Source organism: Physeter macrocephalus, chromosome 16, assembly GCF_002837175.3.
Source record: "Physeter macrocephalus isolate SW-GA chromosome 16, ASM283717v5, whole genome shotgun sequence".
Taxonomy (NCBI): Eukaryota; Metazoa; Chordata; class Mammalia; order Artiodactyla; family Physeteridae; genus Physeter; species Physeter macrocephalus.
The window spans coordinates 94667575-94691378 of NC_041229.1; the positions used below are offsets into that span (position 1 = coordinate 94667575).

Here is a 23804-nt window from a genome sequence, read left to right on the forward strand (position 1 = left end):
CTGTATGGTATTACACAATTTCTTAAATTTACCTTGTGGTCCTACTCCTCTGGAACTTTGCTGAGGTGGTTTTCATATATGTACTTGGACTGTGCACTTTTGTACCGTCTCACCACTCCCCCGCGCCCCCCACGAAAAAAAAATAAATACAAAAGGAAAGTAAAAGAAAAATCTCTATAGTCCTTTAAGTCCAGGTAAAACATGGAGCCTTTCCCCATCTAACTGTTCATCAAGCTGTATTCCCATAATGTATCTTTCATTCATTTTATAGCTCTTATGCCATTGCGTATTATAGTCATTTGACGCCATGAAGTTATTTGCCTTGAACTCCAAGACATTGGGAACTATGTTAGTTAATGCTCCGCGCGGGAGGGACGCCTGGCATTTAGAAGGCCCTCCATAAGGCTGTGTAACGGGAGCGAAGGTGTGTCGTGGGGACGGCACAGAAACAGGAGATGCAAACCTTTATTCGGAAAAGCTTACGGCAACAACGACACCACATTTAACAAAGATGTGAAAATAAAAGCATGGCTCCACGTCCACTTCTTACCCACTCTTACTACAATCTTCCCATTCACTACCGGTGTCTCCGACACCATTCCCTCCTCAAACCCAAGCTCAAACCAGACTGGGTCTGATTGGCCAATCGGAGCACAACCTTCGGTAATCGCGAGGCCTTCTCCAGCCAATGAGAGACCTGGGCGATTTGGCGGCGGTGAGACTTGCAACCCTCTGGCTGAATCCTGGGGGCGTGGGGACACGTTGGGCGGGACTGAAGTTTGATTGGCAGGTGAGCGATCCTCCGCCTTAGAACGGAAACGCGGCTTGGACCCGGGCGGGGCAGTTAAACTAGGGTTAGCCAATGACCGACGCACTACACGCAGAGAGGAAGATAGATCACCAATGGCGGCACGGATGTGGTGCCATGGGCGGGGTTTAGGCCCACAGCTGTGTAGGAGCAGCGCCTATTACAGTAGTCCTCATCTTTACGGCTAGCGCATCTTCCTGCGTTCATTCGTTTGTTTTTTCCATTCACGAAGGTAGTGAGGCCTGGTTGAAAGCCATGGAGAGCGCTCTGCCTGCCGCCGGCTTCCTGTACTGGGTGGGCGCGGGCACCGTGGCCTACCTGGCCCTGCGCATCTCGTGCTCGCTCTTCACGGCCCTTCGGGTCTGGGGTTTGGGTCACGAGGCGGGGGTCGGACCAGGGCTCGGTGAATGGGCAGGTGAGTCGAATCCAGGGCCGCCGGCCCCCTTGCTCCTGCTGCGGCTCGCGCGGCTCCCGGCCGGGCCTGGTACGCGCTGACCACTTCTGGGCCCAGCGCTTGGCCTTCCCGTCCCCAGCTCCCCTCTCCTCCATTCTGAGACTCCTGCGTCCCGCATACCCGCCTGTTCCCTAAGCCATTTTCTGGCTTGCTTAGACTTGTAGAGTTTTTAAATACTAAATACATTGCTGGCTTAAGTCAGCGAATCTAAAGTGCCACTTGGTGGGCGCGGGAGAAATCTGGCCTGAACTCCCTGGGGCTTGTGTCCTTTAAGCCGTTCCGGGTTCACGGAGTTAGTCGCCTTGCTGCTTGCTTCCTCAGTCGCACTCTACCCACCTTGGCTCGCCCCTTATGAGTGTTTTTAAAACAAAGTCTTTGGCTTGAATACTGGCCCTGTGCTCAGGATGAAAAGCATTCTGTTGCCTTTTGGGGGGCGAGGGTGGAGGAAGAGGACATAGAATTTCAGAAGACTTTTCTGCTCTTTGGAACCTTGGATTCGGCCTAGTTCTGGTAATTTACAAAAAAAATTGGTAAACTGTTCCGGAGTCCTAATGAGTAGCAAAAATTATTGATTCTGCAAAACGGTACTCTTCATGTAGAAATCGGAAATACTTTCTGCAGAAGGACATTTGCAGGAAAAAGTATTCCCAGAAACGGTGAGCTAAACAAATCAGGTCTTGTACCATCTAGTCGGGGGATTTTGACGATGGAGGAGAAAGGTCAGTTTGGAGAAGTTGGGAAACATCTGAGGAAAGTTTTGCGCTTACTGTTTTTCTTTTTCTGCCTTTTTTGTTGATTTTCTTTCCTTATTTTTTGTTTCTTTTAGCTTTTTTTTTTAAACCGAGTGATAATGCCGTTCTACGATGTGATTATTCATTCTGCTGTTTTATAATTGAATGTTCACTTCACAAAGCATTTTGTTGAATTTTGGGGTGGTTAGAGCTTGCTTTCAGACTAGGCTCAAATAAGGTACACAGATAATGTTACTCCATATTCTTAACTTTATTCACTCAAACATTTCAACAACTCAGTAGGAAAAACATAATAAATTAATATTTTGGGACAGCAACAAAAGGAGAAAACATCTCAAGTAGGAATGAATATGTGAAGCAGCTATCAACATAATACGTATTTTTAAAAGTCACTTAATTGTTTTTTGATCGTTGAAAAAGCAAGTGAAGTGCTCAGCTTGATTATAATCAAGATTGTAATTTTACGGTTGATAAGCCCAAATTCTTGGTTGTCAGGTTTGGAAAACTTGCTTTTTGACTCTTTTTTTTTTTTTAAATGAAGGTTTTATTTATTTATTTGAGCTGTGTTGGGTCTTCGTTGCTGTCCACGGGCAGGCTTTCTCTAGTTGTGGTGAGCGGGGCTACTCTTCGTTGCGGTGCGCAGTCTTCTCATTGCTGGGGCTTTTCTTGTTGCGGAGCACGGGCTCCAGGTGTGCGGGCTTCAGTAGTTGCTCCGACGCATGTGGGATCTTCCCGGACCAGGGCTCGAACCTATGTCCTCTGCATTGGCAGGCGGATTCTTAACCACTGCGCCACCAGGGAAGTCCGCTTGTTGACTTTTGAACAAGACCCTAGTGCCTTAGGAAATCATATCAAGATGAAAAAGTTTTGTAATTTGTAAGCAAAGACTTATGGTAATAACTTTTTTTTTAACTATCTAAAATTGACCATAGTGGCTAATAACTCAAAGGGACCAAGTCATCTGTATATGAATCCATAGTAAAAAGCCAAGTGATATGACATTGTCATTTCATAAGTATTATTATTTATATTGAAAAGATTTGGCCCCAGAGGAAGGATGTTTGATAAATTAAGGGCAATGTTTAAAAGATTTGGAAATGAAATTTGAACTAGAACACTGGGATATAACAGATAGGATCATAGTATCATAAAGTGAAACGTTGTCCAGTTCACTTGTTGGGAAAACTGTCTTTTTTAAGTACTTAAGTAGAAGAAATAATGAAGTTGTTATTTTTAACATTACTTACATGTGGGGGCCTGGATCTTAAAAGAAAATACGTCTTCCTTTATCTCTCAGGGAATCTTTGAAAAACAAAGAAAAACTGAAATAATTTGAAAAACAAACCAGCAGAGATGACACTTGAATAATTAGGGTTAAATTGTGATTAAAAATAGGTAATTTGTTCAACCAGTTATTAGTGTAACCAGGCAAGGGCTCTTGTGCCTGTGGTGCTGAAAGCCAAACTCTGACAGTAAGTGTTTGCAGCAAAGTAAGGGTTTATTTGCAGGGCACCAAACAGGGTAGTGGGAGACAAGCCTCAGATCCACTTCAACTTGATGTTTGAGTTTAAGGTTCTGGTTTTTTTTTTTTTTTTTTTTCTTTTTTTTACGGGAAAGAACAGAGAGGCTGGGGTTAATCATCATGTAGGGACATTTCTGTGACATTTCCTAATCATAGTTTTGGGAGTGAGGGTGTCTCTGGTTTATGATTCCCAGGCCAGGTGGTCCGTGGCTCAGGGGTCTGTGAGATCATCTTGTAGTGGAGAAACAACCTGAGTTTATACGTTAATGATGTTATTGACAACAGCAGTTTTCATACATTAATGATGTTCTATTGGCAGTGGCAGTTTCAGTCATCTGACTCTGGTTGATCAAAAACCAATTATTTTAAGTATTACATAATAATGTGTGTTGAGTTGGTAGTATATTTTTATACTTGTTATTCTTAAGTCTCTGTATGTGAGTATGTTTAATTTCTCCCCCTCAGATTTTAGAATCTGAGAGGCAGGGACTATGGGTCCTCATTTTTTGTCTTTTCCCACAGTAACTGGCATATTGATCAGATATAAGCTCTAATAGACATTAAAAAAAAAAAAAAAAAACCCTTGGAAAATCCCCGAAATGCAGTTGTGCTTTGCAATCTGTAAAAATATTCCAGACCACAGATTCCTTAGTCTAGTAGGTTTTTATGACCACCCATTACATGGCCCATCCTCTAATTTATCTCCTTCATCTTCTCATCAAGAGCAGGGTCATCCCTTCCCTAGTTCTCTCCAGTAACAGTCCCACTCAAGTGAATTACGCTGATTTCACTAGGTCCCTAGCAGATGGGTTTAGCCAATTTAGGAGGTAAGGCTCTCTTGCCTGCCATTGTCATGTGATACTTTCTGTATCTCTCCTAAGAACAAAGAGATTCTGTGAAAGTGGAGCTTCAAGTTGTTTGAAGGTCACTGTAGCAAGTAATGAAAAGAAGATTGCTAACAAAGGTGGTCAGTTTGTGCTAAGAAGAGAATAGTCCTTGCTGTGGAGCAACAGAGAATGTAATCTGTAGAATTTGGTTTGAGCGTAGACACATTTTGCATTTATTTGAGCAAGTTTCCATCATTGGAGTTCATCTAAAATGATTGATGTAGAAATAAAGTGGGGACTTCCTTGGTGGCGTAGTCGTTAAGAATCCGCCTGCCAATTCAGGGGACACGAGTTCAAGCCCTGGTCCGGGAAGATCCCACATGCCGCGGAGCAACTAAGCCCGTACGCCACAACTGCTGAGCCTGTGCTCTAGAGCCCGTGAGCCACAACTACTGAGCCCACGTGCTGCAGCTACTGAAGCCGGCACGCTTAGAGCCCGTGCTCTGCAGCAAAGAGAAGCCACCGCAATGAGAAGCCCGTACACCGCGACGAAGAGTAGCCCCCGCTCGCCACAACTAGAGAAAGCCTGCACACAGCAATGAAGACCCAACGCAGCCAGATAAATAATCTTTAAAAAAAATAAAAATAAAGTGGAGGTGATAGGTGTAAAGACAAGGTAGTTGTACTTCCAAAGCCACGATATTTTATCCTTTAAACTTGAGACAGCACTCTGAGCTCTTAGTTTCTAAAGGAGAGGATATAGCTCCAGGCAGCAAAGAATGAAGGATCCACTAATCAGTTAATGAGTTAGATTTTAAAAATAGCTTTATTGAGATATAACTCATAGACCATACAATTTACCTATTTTAAAGTGTACAATTCAAGGTTTTTATTATATTCACAGGGTCACGCAACCATCATTATAACCTAATTTTAGAACATTTTCATCTTCCTTAAAAGAAACCCTGTACCTATTAGCTGTCACTTCCTCATTCCCACCCCCTCGAGCCCTAGTCTTTCTGTCTATATACATTTCCCTATTCTGGATATTTCATGTAAATGGAATGAGATAATGTGAAGTTTTTGGTGGCTGGCTTCTTTGATTTAGCACAGTGTTTTCAAGGTTCCTTCATGTTGTGGCATGTTTCAGTGGCTTCATTTTTTTTTTTTAATTGCTGAATAATATTCTATTCTGTGGGGAAGGAAATCCAAAAAAGAGGGAATATATGTATATGTATAGCTGATTCACTTTTCTATACAACAGAAACTAACACATTATAAAGCAAACTATACTCCAATAAAAATCAATTAAAAAAAGAAAAAAGGAAAACTAATGAAATCCAAATAAATTATGAAGTTTAACAACAACAAAAAAGTATTCCATTCTGTGGAGTGAGGTAGATTTTGCAAAGGGTCTTCTCTGCATTTTGCCCTCTGCACATCTGCATTAGCAGATCCCTGAGATTTTCCAAAGCTGATGGAACTCATTTGGCTCTGTAGTATTGCAAGGTTTTCCTAATAAAGTAGACAATGAGGGCTTAAAAAGGGTATGGGGTGGTGGGTTTCTCCTGTGGAAAAGCCATTCGTCAAAGCTGGCTCTGCTTAGCCAAGCTTCAAGAATCAGATTCTCAAAATCAGGTGTGGTGCGTAATTTCTGTTTTTACATGGGACAGCTATGCAGGATTGGTCTAGTTACCTCAAACTGTTGAAGGCTACTTGAGTGACCAGGGCCCACTGACAGTGGGTCCCTTTCTTTAACTAGGTTTTGAGGTACCACATGATTATGTATGTACATATGTATGTATGAAATGTTATTTAACTTGGCAAGTCCAGAAGAAATATTACTATCACTTGTTGAATGCTTGAAGTGTTCCAGGCACTTCACATAGATTATCATTAATTTCTCTTTGAGTTGTGCTCCAAAATCCCCAGTGTACAGAGAAGGAAACAGGGGCTTAGGTAAATGACTTCGTCTGTGGTTTCATAGCTGGTGAGTTACAGGATCAGGATGCAAAGCCAAGTTGTCCGTTATGCAACATCTACACGCTGTATGTGGTGGGGATTGGCTTACAGACTACATGGATACTTGGGGTGGATTCCTTTATACCTTAGGAACTTTATTGCTTTTTGATTTAAGGCACACTTCAAATCTGGACATGCTTGGTAATTCTGGAAGCATTGCAGGATAAGTAGCACATTTTAGAATCAAGTAGCTCGGGATTTTCTTCAGATTTGTAACCATGAATCTTGTTGCATGGGAACACATTGGAAAGGCACTCAAGGTGCTTAACAAAGCGAAGGGTTTGACTGTCATCAGTATGGCTGGACCTGACCTTGAATGCTGTTTTCTGTTTATTAGTCTGGCATCCTCAAAAGGATTTAGTGATTCTCCGGAGGTCCAGCTTGGTTAGTGTGATATGCTCCCTGTTGACATTCTGGTAGACCTGTTCTTGCTGGTGAGTTTGTTTTTGATGTTGATCACAGTATTTTTTTAAAAAGCTGTTTTTTTTTGTTTGGTTGTTTGTTTTGTTTTTTTAAAGCAGGGCAGGTGGTGGAGGGCAGAGAAACAGATGAACTTAGTCATAAAAGTTCTTGAAGATATTTATTAATTCTTCACTTCATCTCTGAAAAGGAAGTCCATAGGCCTAAATGGAACAGTCTCCAGATTGGAGTTAGCAGTGGCAACCTTAAAGCACCAGGGCTAGAGCTGTGTAAGCGGAAACAGATGCAACTGGAGGATCGGCCCTAAAAGCATGCCCTGGTCTTATTTGGAGGAAAAACCAAAGAGGATGGTCTCCTGGAATTAGAAATTCAGCCTCTGTACTCTGAGCTGTTTCCTCCAACCTCACACCAGCCTCCGTTGTCTCCTGCTTCCTTTTTTTTTTTTTTTTTTTTTCTGTTCATCCTCTTCCTTTCTGTGCAATAATAAGTTTCCTATTTAAGGGTCAAACCTGAGACCTCAGAGACTCAAATCTAGACTTGGATTCTAGCTGCTCTACTTTAAACTAGAGTGTATCATTGAGTAAGATAGTAAACATCTGTGAGCCTCACTTTCCTCATCTACAAAATGGGGATAATACTGGCCCCTGTTTCATAGGATTGTTGTGAAGGGTAAATGAGAATACTTATTCTGTGTAAAACAGGTGGTGCAGTGCCTAGTACATAAATGCTTAATAACTTACTAGTAATATTATTAGCCTTTGTAGCATTATATACTAATCACTTGAGCTAATTGACAAGATAAGGCTTAGTAAGAAAAGGTTAATAGCTGGCTGACTGCATCTTCAGCAAACTGAGATTACCTTTGCTACTCAAGTGAGAGTATTGAGCTTCAAAACTAATTTTCTGTTTGTTTTTGTTAGTTGAGGATAATTTCTTTCAGTTTCAGAAAAAAATTATTGAAAGATTTGGTTAGTGAGCAGAATACATTGGTAAGTGGATTTGAATAGATCAATTCCATTGCCTTTAAAGCCATCTGTAGATAAGGATAAGTGAAAAGACATTTTATTTAATAGTGTGTCGTAGTTCGTTTGGGCTGCTATAACAAAAATACTATAGGCTAGGTGGCTTAAACAACAAACATTTCTCACAGTTCTGGAGGCTGGGAGGTCAGATCAAGGTGCTGGCAGATTCAGTGTCTGATGAGGAACTGCTTCCTCGTTTATAGATAGCTGTCTTCTTGTTCTGTCTTCACATGACAGAAGGGGCCAGGGAGCTCTCTGGGGTGTCTTATAAGGGCACTGATGCCATTTGTTAGGGCTCCACCCTCATGACCCAATCACCTCCCAAAGACCCCACCTCCTAATACCATTATATTGAGGGGGTTAGGATTTCAACATATACATTTTGTTTCTAGCATATGAATTCAGTCTGTAGCACAGATCCTTTATTCCATTTCTCTCCTGCTCATCTTTCCTGAACATAAAAATATTAAAACATAGCAATTTATATCTCTGCCTTCTGAGATAGATTACGATTAAAGCTAGGAGGCAGGGAGGGTGAAGCCTTCACCATCTTGGTGGAGAGTGTGATCCAACACTGTTCATTTGTCCACCCACCGTCCACATCCTTCTGACGCTGGCCATGGACCTTGTAACAGACCAGTGGGATGGCAAACAGGAATCAGGAACAAACTGCCCTGTCAAGTGGTGGAAAGCAGACACACTTGGTTCTATGGGAGCTTGTGAAAGAAGGTCAGAGTGATGACTGAGCTGAGATCTGAAGGGAAGTGAAGAGTAGCAGGCAGAGCAGAGGGACCAGCAGGTGCTAGGCTCCTGAGGTGGGAAAGAGCAGGGTCCCCTTAAAACAAGGCCTGAGCACTTGGAGCCAAGAAAGGGTAGGCATAATGTAAGATGGGAGTGGAGAGGGGCTCAGGGGCAGTGAGCAGGGCTGTTTAAGAACATGGAAGACAATTGTGGGGATTTTAAGCAGAAGGGTAATGCTGAGTTGCAATTTTATTTTTTTAAGTAAATTTATTTATTTTTGGCTGTGTTGGGTTTTCGTTGCTGCGAGTGGGCTTTCTCACTAGTTGTGGAGAGAGGGTTCTACCCTTCATTGTGGTGCGTGGGGTTGCGGAGCACAGGCTCCGGACGCGCAGGCCCAGCGGCCATGGCTCACGGGCCCAGCCGCTCCGCGGCATGTGGGATCCTCCCAGACCGGGGCGCGAACCCAGTTCCCCTGCATCGGCAGGCGGACGCGCAACCACTGCGCCACCAGGGAAGCCCCTCAATTTTATTTTTTTAAGTAAATTTCTTTATTTTTGGCTGTGTTGGGTTTTCGTTGCTGCGAGTGGGCTTTCTCACTAGTTGTGGAGAGAGGGTTCTACCCTTCATTGTGGTGCGTGGGCTTCTCATTTTGGTGGCTTCTCTGGTGGAGCTCGGGCTCTGGGTGCTCAGGCTTCAGTAGTTGTGGCACTCGGGTTCAGTAGCTGTGGCTCGTGGGCTCTAGAGCACAGGCTCAGTACTTGTGGTGCACAGGCTTAGTTGCTCCGCGGCACGTGGGATCTTCCCGGACCAGGGCTCGAACCCGTGTCCCCTGCATTAGCAGGCGGATTCTTAACCACTGCACCACCAGGGAAGCCCTGAGTTGCAACTTTAAACAGAAGTTTTTGCTTCTATGATCTTTCTGAAGCTGTTGCATTGTCACAGAGATAGAGAAGAGCAGATTATTCAGATAATCTCAGTTAAAATTGCCTTTAAAAAATGCAAATTCATACTTTATAGTAAGGGAGGCCATTTTTGTGCACTTTCTGGTTATCATCTTTCAAAGGCTATTTCTCCCTGGGGGCAAATCTAATCACTGTGGTATGGGAAGTTCTACTCTTGACCAGGGACTGGATGATAACGTTGAATGAACCCTGAAACTGGGTTATTGCTTTCTCGAGGTCACTCCATAGAACCATGGTGTGATAGTTGAGAAGCCTGCCACACATCCGAATGCTTTGTTTTCTTATTCATTTTGTCTGGTGGAAAGACGTGTTTGCCTGGTCTCTAACTGGCAATTCCGGGGAGACTATCCAGTTTCTGAAAAGTTCTCCTTACCACTGTTAAGTGAAGTTATTTCTACTTAAATGATCTAGCCATTGGGGGAAGGGAGGAAAGACTAGAAAACTAAAGATTTTGAACAGTTACTGCCTCTCAGGAGTATGACATTGGGGAACAGTAGCGCTAACGGGAAGATTGGCTTTAGGGTCAGTACAGCAGGTCTGAGCTTTGCTACTTGCTAAGAAGTTTGACCTTGGACAAAGATTGCTAACCTCTGAGCATAACTTTCTTCATCTAGTAAATGGGGCTGTTACTTTTCAGGGTTATTATGACAGTGAAATGAGATGTAAATGAGGTTCTCATGTAACATCTTGTGTGTTTTTATGGATGCCAAGTAACGTATATTTAAGACATCTTTATTTGTATGCATTGCTCTTATTTGATGAAAAGGGATTGTTAAAACCAAGAAATAATGTAGTTCACTCAGCAGATAAACTATTGGAAGTCTGAAGTTGTGAATAGATTGATTAGGAGGTGATTCACGGTACTCCAGGAGAATTGCTTGCTTTGTGAAAAGATTTACTAAGTGGTTCCTTGAAATATGGTCAGCATTAGTGAACCTGAGATACGATGGACTTAGAAAAATCTGGTTCTGTGCAACTTTTCCACTACATTGTAAAAACCTTGGGTCATTTTCAGCTCTTCTTCTCTCACCCACATACAGTCTATTAGGAAATCTTACTGACTTTAACTTCAAAATATCCAGTATCCAGTTCCTTCTACCACTCTGGTGTAAGCCACCAAAATCTCTTGCCTCGATTATTATAACAGCCTCCTGTCATTCTGATTCCACCTTGGCTCCCCTGTAATCAGTTCTTACAGAGCAACCAGTGAGCCTTGAAAAGCTCTAGTCAGATCATGTGATCCTTTGCTCAGATCCCTCCAGTGTCTTTTCATCCTGTTTATTTATTTTTTTAAATTAATTTTTATTGGAGTATGGTTGCTTTACAGTGTTGTGTAAGTTTCTACTGTACAGCAAAATGAATCAGCTATACATATACATATATGCCTCTTTTTTGGATTTCCTTCCCATTTAGGTCACCATAATGCATTAAGTAGAGTTCCATGTGCTGTATAGTAGGTTCTCATTAGTTGTCTATTTTATACATAGTATCAATAGCGTATATATGTCAATTCCAGTCTCCCATCTCATCCTGTTTAGATGAAGACCCCAGATTCTTCCTGTGGTTGACAAGGCTTTTGATCACCTGACTCCTGCCTTCTTTTACCTCTGATCTCCTCTCTGCCCATGTCTCGCCCTCCCTCCTAGCCACACTCCCTTCTTCCTTGAACATGCTTGGCATTGCTGCCTTGGCCTTTGGTTATTCCCTCTTCCTGAATGCGCTTCCCCAGATATGCATGTGGCTGAGTCTTCTTCCTTCCTTCCAGTCCTTGCTCAAATATCATCTTCTCACTGAAACCTTCCCTCCTACCTTTAAACTTACGGCCTGACCTCTTCCACCCTTCTTCTGATCCCCGTCCCCCTACTCTGCTGTGCTCTTTGTCATGGCACTTGTCACCATCTCCCATACTGTATACTTCGCTCATTTATGACATTTCTTGTTTGTCTACCCCTGTTAGAATGGAAGCACCAAGAAGACAAAGATCTGTCTCTCTTGTTCACTCATGTATCTCAAGTGCCTAGGACAGAGCCTGCACAAAATAGGTGCTAACACATAGTTGTTGAATGAATGAAAATATTCAGATATTCCAGTGTTTTTGAGGGATAATGTATTTTTTTGTGGGGAATTATCTTCTCTTTCTATATTCTCTTATTAGTTGTAAATCTAAGAAATATTAGTGGTCTCCCCACCTCTAAAAATGAAATTATTTAGTCTAAAAACAAAATATAGACTATAACCTCAGGAAGAAGTTCTCATAGTGTAGACCCTGGAACTAGACTGCCCTGAATGTCTTTGTGTCCCAGAAGTGCCTGTACTAACCGCTTCTTTCTGCTTCTGTGTCCTTTTGCTGTGCAGAGACATTCAGTAGTTTCAGTGGTTGTTGAATGTTGATCTCTCTCTGCCTGGAGTGCTCTTTCTTCTGTTGTTCACTCTTCCTTACTCCTCCTGTTCATGAAATTCTACCTACTTTTCAGAGTCGGGATTCTGAATGTTTATGTGCAGCTGCCCACATGGAAGCCATCTTGTACTTTTGGAACTCTGATAGTGCTTGTTTTGTGCTTTTTTGTGGGCTTTTCCACACTTTACCTTTTTGGTTGTTTGTGTGTGTGTCTGTGCTTGCACACATGACTTTGTTCTAAACTACAAGCCCCTCGAGAGTGCACAATAAATAATATGTGGTGAATGAATATATTTTCTTTGAATTATATTTTGATGGGGATGGGGTGTTTTGCTTTGCTTTTGTATTTTTTTGGTTATGTTTTACAAAATAATTTGTACACCTTTTTTCCTCTTTGTGTTTTTTTTTTTTTTTTTTTGTGGTATGCGGGCCTCTCACTGTTGTGGCCTCTCCTGTGGTATGCGGGCCTCCCTCTGCTGCGGCCTCTCCCGTTGCGGAGCACAGGCTCCGGAGCGCAGGCCCAGAGGCCATGGCTCACGGGCCCAGCAGCTCCGCGGCACGTGGGATCCTCCCAGACCGGGGCGCGAACCCGGTTCCCCTGCATCGGCAGGCGGACGCGCAACCACTGCGCCACCAGGGAAGCCCTCCTCTTTGTTTTAAAACCTCAAATGACACCTAAAAAGCTAGATTGAATTTAAACCCAGGCTGACTAGACAAAGACTGGTTATGGAATTATTGTAGCAGAGCTGGGATAACAGTTTTAAAAGTGTGAAATGCAGTGAGAGCAAAGAGATGTCCTTGTGTAGCATTGGCAATAAGCTAATCTTCCTTCATACATGTGTTAAGAAATTGCTGTAGGAAATCAACCACTTTGCCAGATTTAATAAACATTTCAATATTAATGGATTTTTTGTAATATATTTATTATTCTTCCCCAAGTCTTTATAAAATTGTTACAAGTAGGCTTGGTTTTAGTAAGAAAGACTTTTCCAATGAAAGTTTCAGTAAAACCTTGCTAATTGGTAAGGCTGAGATGAATGAGTGTAAAAACTGAATTCTAGGATGTGTTGACCAAAATGTAGTTTTGTTATTTTAAAGGCCTGAAAAAATGAACCCACGCCTTCTAGAGCCTTCAGACTTTTTGGGGACATTGAACTGAATTTCCTGGAGAATCTCTTTGGTAGTAAAGGCATTGAATGGTCAATGTATATACTTAATAACTGCTAGAAAGTTAACCACAGAGCACTGAGTATATGCGTTGTTTGCTTCATGGAAAGAAATGAATACTGCAGTTGGTTGATAATCTACAAAAGTTCAGTCAGCCATTTTGTGAGAAACTTGAGAAAATTGAAAAATCATTAGGAGGCAGAAGAGACTAATGATAGCATAACAAAACTGGAAGGGCTGTTGGTGACCTCTTCAGTTGAACTATTAGGGAAATAAGCTGGAGGAGGTAATGACTTGCTCAAGTTCATTCATCCAGTTAGAGATTGTTTAGGCAAGAGGGTCAGTGGCAAAGAGCAGAAAATGGGGGTTGCATCGGTGGTCGGTTGATTACAAGCAGTGGTAGGAGTGATGAGCGCAGCGCAGGCTGTGACAACAGAACAGAAGAGGTGTGTCAGGGTTGAATTAAGAGAGGAAAACGTGAGGAGGACAGGCAGAGGTGATGGGGGATAACAGTAAGGATGCTGGCAGAACTGAACTTCATCACATTTCCGCAACTGGTATGGGGCGAAAAGCCTTCTCTGTGCAAGAGCCTGAACTCTCGAAGAAATGACACACATCTCTGTAGCCCCGAGGGTACCATTATTTCCTACTCTTGGTGCACTCCTACATGGATGTTAAGACCGGGTGACTTTTTCACTGTGTATAGTGCTACAAGCCAAGTGGGTCGATCCCTTATCTCTTATCTATAGTCTTGGCTGTGCCTATAGCCCTAACTACAGATGATGTTGATGACACTAGATTGCCAAGGAAATACTGTATAGTTTTTAGGATTGCTTCTCAAGGTGGCCAGCAAAGGGTGCAGTATCCTTTAGAAGTTTAAATTCCAGTTTTAGAGTTCCCTTAACCTTCCTCATATGTAGAAAACTCATTCTCCAGATTGGTTTTACTGTAATGCCGGCAGTAACTGCTCACCACCAAGCTCACTTCCAGTAGAAATATTGCCACGCTTGCCTTAATGATTGCTGAAACTCCCATCTTGTCACATAAACAGACCTAATAAAGTAAGCAAGCTCCCCTAATCTTGCACTTTCAGTCATAATTTTACTGTGGAACAGGGAGCAGCTGCTTATCTGTATGTTCCAATACCTATCATTGCCTGTCATGAGAAAGGAGGGGTATGATCTCTTTATAGATCATGTGAAAAAAACCCCACAGGGGTTAGACAGTGATGTTCACACGTTCTGAATTAGAGGAGGCTGAATTAATGAAATTTTACCGTAATGATGACATCTTAATTTACAAATTGCTTTTGCAAGTATTCTCAAATGATTGCCATAACCACCCTGTAGTTATTATTTCCACATAATATTCCAGGACCAGAGGGAGCTGCAGGGACTGGTATAGGGGTTACCCAGCTAGTAAATGACACAAGAAATTGAATCTAGGTTTTCTGAGTCCCGGCTCCTGCCAAATTTCCTGCCGAAGCTCCTGATAAGGGTGATTTTAAGGCAATTTGCAATACCTGTCCAAGAGCTTATACGTCGGAGGCTTCCTCAAATGTTGTCTGAAAGTGAAAGTTCTGTTTATGCCAATATCCATGGGACATAAGAATCAGTTGGATGTGCTGGTTAAAAATAGAGTCTAGGGACTTCCCTGGTGGCACAGTGGTTGGGAATCCGCCTGCCAGGGCAGGGGACACAGGTTCGATCCCTGGTCCGGGAAGATCCCACGTGCTGTGGAGCAGCTAAGCCCGTGCACAACAAGTGAGCCCACGTGCCGCAACTGCTGAAGCCTGCACACCTGGAGCCTGTGTTCTGCAACAGGAGAAGCCACTGCAATGAGAAGCCCGCGCACCACAACGAAGAGTAGCCCCCCTTGCCACAACGAGAGAAAGCCCACATGTAGCAACGAAGACCCAACGCAGCCATAAATAAATATTAAAAAATAAATAAAATAGTCTATGGCTTCACTACAGACCCACTCAATCAAACTCTCTTAAGAAAAGAACATGGGAAAATGTATTTTTAACAAATTAAGTTGATTCTTAAGATCATGCATTTTGGGAAACACTGGACTGGGGTCGGGCTAGCCTTAGAAGAAGGCAGGGGACTATACATGTAGGCTTTTTAGCCATATAGCTGTTCTTGGTACCAGGGCTTGGGTTGTAATAGTGTTAAAACTTCAAGTGATTTCTGTACTAAATATTTACTTATAACTTTGACAGTTAAATAGAGATTCTATTTTAGGCTAGTTCTGTGTTTGTACATTTGAAATAGATTAGAGAAAACAAAGAGAAAACTTGAAACTTCTCTGTGTTGCTATGCAATAAGAACCACAAGCAGCACACCCAGTATTTCCCAGTCTTTACTAATTGGAGATCGGCGGTGAGGATAGTGGGGTCAATAAGAATGGCTTTTGGTAGATGCAAATAATGGAAATTTTACTTTGCTTTTGGTAAGACCATAGGAAGAATAGCTGAGGACTTAGGAAGCTTCACTATAAAGAATTGAAAGAACAATATGTCCTTATTTTCTATTTGTGATTTATTTTTTTTTAGTGGCCCCGTTTCTTAGTTTATATTTATTATATTTATAGACAAGAACGTGCCTCTCACTGTTGTGGCCTCTCCCGTTGTGGAGCATAGGCTCCGGATGTACAGGCTCAGCGGCCATGGCTCACGGGCCCAGCCGCTCCGCGGCATGTGAGATCTTCACGGACCGGGGCACGAACCCGTGTCCCCTGCATCGGCAGGCGGACTCTCAACCACTGCGCCACCAGGGAAGCCCCTGCTTTCTTTCTTTATAGATGGATTTTAAAAAAATTATCCTTATTGTGAAATTAATATAAGTGATTCTTATTGGGCCAATAGACTGGAGAGGATGTTCTTTTTCTTTAAACAAAAAATTAAAGTCCTCCAAATGAGGAAACAGCAGCAAAATGGGCTTAGGTTTAACCAGAAGAAATTTCTATTATAGTTGGCAATCTGAATGACTTTTGTAGTGATTAAACAGTGGAATCGGGTCATTCATTCATTCAGCAGATAGTCATTATGTGCTGACTATGTGCTTGGCATACCGCACTGGGTCTGGAAATTAGTGGTGAGCAAGAAAGCTTTGGTCGCTACCTTCTTTGTTCTAGTAGAGGACACAGATCATTACATAAGCAGCTCTGAAAAGTTTAGCAGGAGCCAGCTATGGGAACACCTCTTCAGGGGTTTAAAGGTTTCTGGAAGAAGTCACATTTAATCCAAGGTGTGGAAGAAAAGAGGTAGTAGGAAGATGATGATGATGTTAATAATAGTAATAAGACAAAATGTTTGTCAAAAAGCTTACCGTTTACCAGATACTCTTCTAAATGCCTCAGTGAATTCATTTACTCCTCATGCACTCCAATAAGGTAGGTCCTATCCCCATTTGACTGAAAGAAAGCTAAGATAATAGAGAGGTCAAGCAGTTTGTCTGAAGGCACATGGCTAGGAAGTGGAGGAGCCCCTGGGATTGGAGCTCCTGTGAACTCTGCAAACTGCGTTGATGAATGAGAAATGGGCGGGTGAGGGGGTTGGAGGACAGGGGAGTTTTTCCAGCAGAGAGAAGACTTGTGTGAAGCCCTTGAGGAAAGTGAGAGCATTCAATTACTTTGGGCAGACAGTTCTTGGGAGGAGAGAGGCAAGAGATAAGACTTAGAGAAATGGGCAGCGGGCCAGTCCTAAAGGACCTTGAGGCTCCGTGAGGGTTTTATTTATCCTCAGGGCAGCGGGAAGTCATTGAACGATTTTAAGCAGTAGATGCCATGATCAAGTTTGTATTTGGACCGCTTACTCTGGCATTTTGGAGAATGGATGTGGAGGGAGCCACCCAGGAGATGGCGGGGACCAGCAGGAGACTGGTGGCGGTGGTAAGCCAGGCGCTTGGTGATGGTGGCTTGGATTAAGGTCGTAGGGCAGGGACTGAGTGGGGGAGTCAGACGAGAGGCAGAGGTAGAAGTCCCGGGCCCTCATCACAGGCAGGTTGTGCGGGTGAAGGAGGCGGCCGAGGCTGACGCAGGGCACCGACCGCGGAAACCCAAAGAGAAGGAGCAGGGTTTGGGAGGAAAGCAGTGATTCCCCTGTGGTTCTGGGTGGATGTCCGGCAGTCTTCCTGTAGATTAGCACTGGCCCGAGCCTGATTGTTCTGAGTTCCTTACCGCAGTCCTTTGGCTCAGCAGTCGTTTATAGTTGTCAAAAATTATACGCCATATCTTATGATCTATAGAAACTTTGGAGCCTCAACATGTAATATCTTAGGACAAGGAGAACATTATTTTTGAGCTGTTTGAGTGTATCCCATGTAGCACTTGGTGGCTTAGTTTGGTCAATGTTTGCTATTTCCTTTTTAGGCGGAAAAGCAGGGAAACAATCAGGAGACCTGAGTTCAGAGTCCACCTTCCTTTGACATTTATTATCTGTGGAATTTTCAGTCGGCCTCTCTGTTTATTGCATCTATCAAATATGTCTAAAAATACCCACTCTGGATATCTTCAGAGATATTGAGTCTCTGAATCGTGTCTGGAAACACTGTACAAAGCATTATGCACAAACAGGACATGGGGCCCTTTTCCCCCTTCCATCTTCAGTTAGAAACCTAGCAATAGAATTGCCCCATGAGTTGATTGGAGCCTTTGTGTGAGGTTCAAATTGCTTCAGAGATTTATTTTGGGATCTGTTGCACATTTGTCATGATCAACACCTAAGTTTCTTTTGATGTGAGTATCTAATATATGTCAATTTTAGAACATACCTAAAACTTTTTTTTAAACAACTTTGTTGATGTAAGTTGGCTTTCTGAATTAAAAGTTAAACTAATTTAGCCACAAATTATGTTAATTTTAAATAAGTACTTCCACTTTATTTTAACATATGCAATGGCTATGGTTAGGTATAATGGATTAAGGATATAGTTAAGTTATTGGCAGTGAAGTGTCATTTCAACTCTGATGTAATTGGAAGACTCAAGTTTGACATAACTGTTCAAAGTTCCATTATGGTATTAGAAGAGTTATTGTAAGAGGTAATTAGAAGTTCCTGTCATTTCTCACTCAATACCCTACTGTTTTTGTCTCAGGCTTAAAGATATTCAGAGAGTACTTTTTCTTTAGTTAAAGGTTTTCTATTCCAACCTTCATTTAAGCTAGATTCTTATGAATTATGACATTGATGACATAATGGTACTTTTTAGATCTCCAGAGCAAAAGTATCATCTTTGATATGAGGAAATAGTTTCCGGATGTACTTTGATTCTAATTTTTTAAAATATAGCAAAGATTAGGACCATGTATAAACACCCAAATCTTCTAACAATACTTGCTTCAAAATATATTACTTCTTTGAAAATTGTGAATTACTTTTTTTTTTTTTTTTTTTTGTCAGTGTGTTAATGTTTCTTCAAATGGAAACATTTACTTTTCTTTCCTTGTGCATTCCTATCTTTGGGTTCTCCCAGAAGCAGATACTGAGACAGGGACTCAAGTGCAATCAGTTTGTTTGGAAGGTGATCCCAAGAAACACCAGTAGGGAGGGAGACAGGGAAGGGAACACAGCCAGTAAAGGGGCTATTATCAAGCCCTGTGATCACCTGTAGCTAGTGTAGAACTCAAGTTTCAGAGCTACTTCACCTGCAGGGCCTGGAAGCTCAAGTATTTTATATACCAATGGCCATTAGTCCCTGGTTGAGGGCTGTTGGTGGTGAGGAACATTAATTCGATAGTACTTATGTCCACTGTGCACTTGGGTATTGCTGGCTTCAGCCACCAGATAAAGCCCTTGGGGCGAAGAGACACATTTGGAATGTGCTGTCCAATGGTGTGGTCAGGATGGATATGGACAGGGCACTACCGGCTTAGCTCTAATTCTCATCACCATATTTGCCCTTGCTTTCATTTTCTTTAAACAAAGCAACGAATAAAGACCAAGGAAAAGGTAGGAGGAGGTATTTCCTGGAAATAATAAAAGAAATATAGTAGATTTGAAGCATAAGTTGATATATGTTATAATCTTTCACTGTGGATGGGAGTTTTGCTACCTCTCAGGGTGGTTGATGGATTAGCCTGTTTTAAGTGTTTTTACACTTTTTATAAATACAGATGACTGACTAAATATTGAATGAACTTCATTAGGATTATGTTTGCATTAAGGTATGAATTAATCTCTTCCTCTCCATAATTTAATTCTGATCTACTAAACAGGAGATGGTTGCCGTATGGTCAGTACAGAGTGAGTGCAGCATTTGAGGGAGTTGTGGCAGATGTGGTTGGTTGCTTGTTGACAGAATGCCAGATTTGTATAGGTATTGGACAACCATATACTTCAGAGGAGGATGGCCCTCTCCTCAGACCCAGGAGCCCAATCGTAGTTTACACGTATTTTGATGATTCCTCTTTCCTTGCTAGAGATTGGTTTACGAATGGGCATGTAGCACAGTTCTGGCCAATGAGATGTAAGAAATCTCCTGGAGCGAGGGCTTCTGAGAAGCTTTCCTCCCCTTTCAAAAGAGGCAGAATGAAGGGTATTGGTCTGTGAGGATGTGATGCCTGTAGCCGTCTTTGGGACCAGAGGGGACAAACTGAGGAAGAAACCAGCACACTGAGGGCTGCAGAGCAGAAAGATGGAAAGCATCTGGGTCTTTGATTCCGTCATTGAGCTACTGAATTCACCCATTCTGGTGGTGCCTTACACTTCCTGTTGTTTTGAGATAATAAACCCCATTTTTCTTAAAGCTGTTTCTGTTATTTCAGCTGAAAGCATCCTAACCTACAGATTCAGTAGAAAAGTAGGGAGATTTTCTTGTTTTGAGTAAAATTTTATAATTGATTTAAGGTCCTATAGACTTAGATAAACAATATATTGCAGTTCATTTAAATACTGAAATGGATGAAAGGAGGCCAACTTTGGTATGAGATATGATTGCACGTCTCATTAAACAAAGTCTCATTCCTGATTATGCTGGTTGTTGAGTTCTTGACCATATTAGGCCATTAAATTATTTTAGTCAGGTCTACAGTTTATAAAGCCAAAGAGTATATAAGTATGTGAAAACTGTCTTATTGCCAAGATTCTTTGAGAACTGTTACCAAGTGATTTAGGAATATTGGGTTTTCAGTTAACTTGAAGTAAATGTCATAAGATGGTCTACTTTAAGTTAGTCTAAGTAACTTTATTTTTAGGGAGTACCTAGTAATCTGAAGACTTTGACCCAGTGTAGTTCAACTGAATTGGAAAAGGATCAGGACTGGGTATGAAGAAGTGAAGGTGGGGGTGGGTGTATGTTATGTGTGGGTCTGTTACTATCCTTAGAGCTTATTTCTCTCTAATTCCATTTCAAAGCCAGTAAGAAGTCAATAGTGTTCATTACCCTGGTGGTATATTCTTAGCTTTGCCATTTCCCCATATTAATGTATTATTAATATAAAAATTATGAAATCCATTTCAGATATTCCTGGTTGGGACAATAGTCGAGTATAAGGTTAGAGATTCAGTGTTATTTAAATTCCCTTGTTTTTAAAGTCCAAATGGGGAAATGTGCCATCTGAGTCACTGAAAAGCTGGAACAAAGATACTGGAGCTTAGGGACATGGATTCTCCTTTGTATCTCAGATGGCGATATGGCCTTACTGATGCTGAGTTTGTTTTAAGAACCAGGAGAGCCTGATGTGTGAATCTAAATACTATTTTAAAAAGAAGATAGAGATTGAGTTCATCTTGAATAGCAGTAATGCAAGGACCAAGTCTAAAAGGACTGTAGTACAATAAGAAATTAAGCCTCTCGGGCCTGTCAAGACTCAGGTTCGTCATGCACCATCGCTGGGGCTCAAGGGAAGCTGTGCTTCTTTGTGTGGGTGTGTCACTTCTGATAGGAGAGATTTGGTAACTTACTCAAATTTTGTCCCTTGAATGAAGGGGAGTGTGTGTGTGGTCTTTTCCTGCCTTCCTCTTTCAGAGGTGAAACACTCATGGGTTTTGGAAAGATGACTATTCTTGTGTTTAAGAAACAGGTATTATTTAAGGTAAGGTATTATTGCTGATTAGTGACAGAATCTGATTCTCTGGTAACGGATCAAAGGCAAGTATAAGAAGACTAGGACAACTATTATCACCAGTTTTAATTTTGTAGTCTTTATGCCTCTTTTTCTTCTGTATTTGTTGTTACATTTTTATCTTCCTACCATTTCTGCCCCTTATTTGGTATTGGCACCTCATATCAGGCATACAACATATATCATGGATACTGTATCATCTGTTCTTGAGCTGTTTCCATACTCCCATCATTAATCTTTCATTTAATTGGTTCAACAAATATTTGATCATCTTTGGTGTGCCAGATACTTTGCAGTGTGCTGGGGGGGGATAGCAGTGAACAAAATGGGCCAAGTGTTGGCTTTCATGGAACTTGCATTTTAATAGGGAAGGATGGACAATAAACAAACAAATAAATATTTGGTAAGTCTTGCGATGAGATGTACTAAGAAGAAAAATAAAGCAAGGTAGACAATAGAGAATAACAGGAGCATGGGGAGGAAGTTTGTATCCCTGCTAGTTTTATATAGGGTGGTTAGGCAAGATTTTCTCATGAGGTGACATTTGAACTCAGACCTGAATGCAGTTGCCTCTCGCCACTCCAACCATACTGGCCTCCTTGCTGTTCCCTGTGCATCTACAGCACAGACTTTGTACTAGTTTATCCTTCTGCCTAGAAGACTCTTCTTATGGTTAGCCATGATTTAAATAAATGGGGAGAAGGATTGGGAGCGATCAGTTGTGTTATCAGGCAGATGGAATTCCTTCTTCTCTTAGGACTGCAGAGGATTGGTCTGCCTGCCACTGAATTATGTAGAAGATCCTAGCTGGAACTTCTGGATTTCTTTGATGTGCTTAAAATAACATGAATAATTTGTTTAAATGTACATGATATTTAGAAGATCTTTCTGAAGGCTTAATCCCACCCAAGTTATTCTGCCCCATTTGCTACTTTAAAAAATTAATTTGGTCTCTCTGTAATAAAAAACTAAGTTTTAATGTTTTGTCATTTGACCTAATAAAATGTGATTCCCTGGGTAATATCTATAGAGTTGTCCTCCATCACTTTACTTTCAACACAATAAAAGCTTAGAAAGCTTACTGATAAGTTGGAGCCTAGAAACAGTTTTATTCAAAAGCAGTTTTTTGGTTTAAAAAAAAATTTTTTTTTTAACCCCACGTTTGTTTGTTTATTTATTTTGGGCTGTGCTGGGTCTTCGTTTCTGTGCGAGGGCTTTCTCTAGTTGTGGCAAGCTGGGGCCACTCTTCATCGGGGCGCGCGGGCCTTTCACTATTGCGTCCTCTCGTTGTGGAGCACAGGCTCCAGACGCGCAGGCTCAGTAGTTGTGGCTCACGGGCCTAGTTGCTCCGCGGCATGTGGGATCTTCCCAGACCAGGGCTCGAACCCGTGTCCCCTGCATTAGCAGGCAGATTCTCAACCACTGCGTCACCAGGGAAGCCCAAAAGCAGTTTTTAAAACAACAGAAGACTGTTGTTTTACAAGCTCCTCTGAAAGCTGTACATTTATTGACTTTATCGAGAAGTGCAGTATTTGTGTCTCTTTTACTAATCTTTTTCCTAAGCATACTGAAACTACACCCTTATGATTGATTAGGTTTGTAAAGAAAAGGCAGCTATAAATGAACTGCTGAATAGCATCCCCTGTTGGCTTATCTCTAAAATGATAATGCAAAAAACAATAAACCTATTTTTTCTGAGCTTATGATTTATGTCATTGCAAAAGAACTGAGTCATTCAACACCACATTCTCATGGTGATGCCTTGTTGGGACCGTAGTAGTCGTGTATATGCTTGTTGAAGAGGAGAATTTCTGTTTGCACTTACTCTTTAGATTATTCTGTACCTGAAGTGGGTCATTTTCACCATTTAAAAAAAATCATTCTTTGCTTTCTCACCTCATCTTTTATTTACACTTTATATAGATAGTGGTGTTTGGAATATATTTTTTTGTTTTAGCTGTTAACCAATTAGTGATTATCTTATAATGGTTTTCAAGGAGAACAGAGATAGGTAAAATTCAGAAATATTACTGAAACATCCTTTGTGAGAGCAGCTTTAACCTCATTTCCCACCCATACTTTTTCTGGAACTGTAGAACAGACCAAATTAGGTTTCACCAAATTTTCTTTTAGCTAACTGTGCCCTCCAGTGGAGAAAACACAGGGCAGTGAAATAGCCCAGGTAATAAGCAGCAGAGAGGAGGTGATGTAACACATCAAGAGCCAAGCTGCATAACTATTTTCTACATAAAAGAAAGAGCTTGTTTTTACCCCTCATAAGCAAGAGTACTGTGCATTAGCCCTCCTCTTTATGGGTTTGTTGAACGTCCAAAGAGGGATATATCAGTAGTGCTTTGACTTCATTGCTTTATCAAAATAGTTGATGCAACGCTTTGCCGCGTTTTGTCCCCTCCGTATGGCGTATGCAGTTTATGAAACATCAGGCAAGTTTAGTAAGAGCTGAGAGTAGGGAGTAATTGGAGTTTTCCCCCTAGAATGAGCTTAAACAATGACTTTTTTTTTTTTTTTTTTTTTTTTGTGGTACGCGGGCCTCTCACTGCTGTGGCCTCTCCCGTTGCGGAGCACAGGCTCCGGACGCACAGGCTCAGCGGCCATGGCTCACGGGCCCAGCCGCTCTGCGG

At 41.8% G+C, this 23804-nt stretch overlaps 1 protein-coding gene across 2 annotated transcripts in view; it reads left to right on the forward strand.

Annotated features, from left to right (window-relative positions):
* Positions 1-939: 939 nt before the first annotated feature.
* The window catches only part of HSD17B12 (hydroxysteroid 17-beta dehydrogenase 12), a 174045-nt gene continuing 151180 nt past the window's right edge, over positions 940-23804 (forward strand). Inside the window, exon 1 of one of the 2 annotated variants that reach the window (XM_028500815.2) lies at positions 940-1223. In XM_028500815.2, the coding sequence (XP_028356616.1) occupies positions 1064-1223 (160 nt within the window). In that variant the 5' untranslated portion in view covers positions 940-1063. The remainder of the gene's footprint in view (positions 1224-23804) is intronic. The other variant, XM_007126406.4, reaches the window with a different exon arrangement.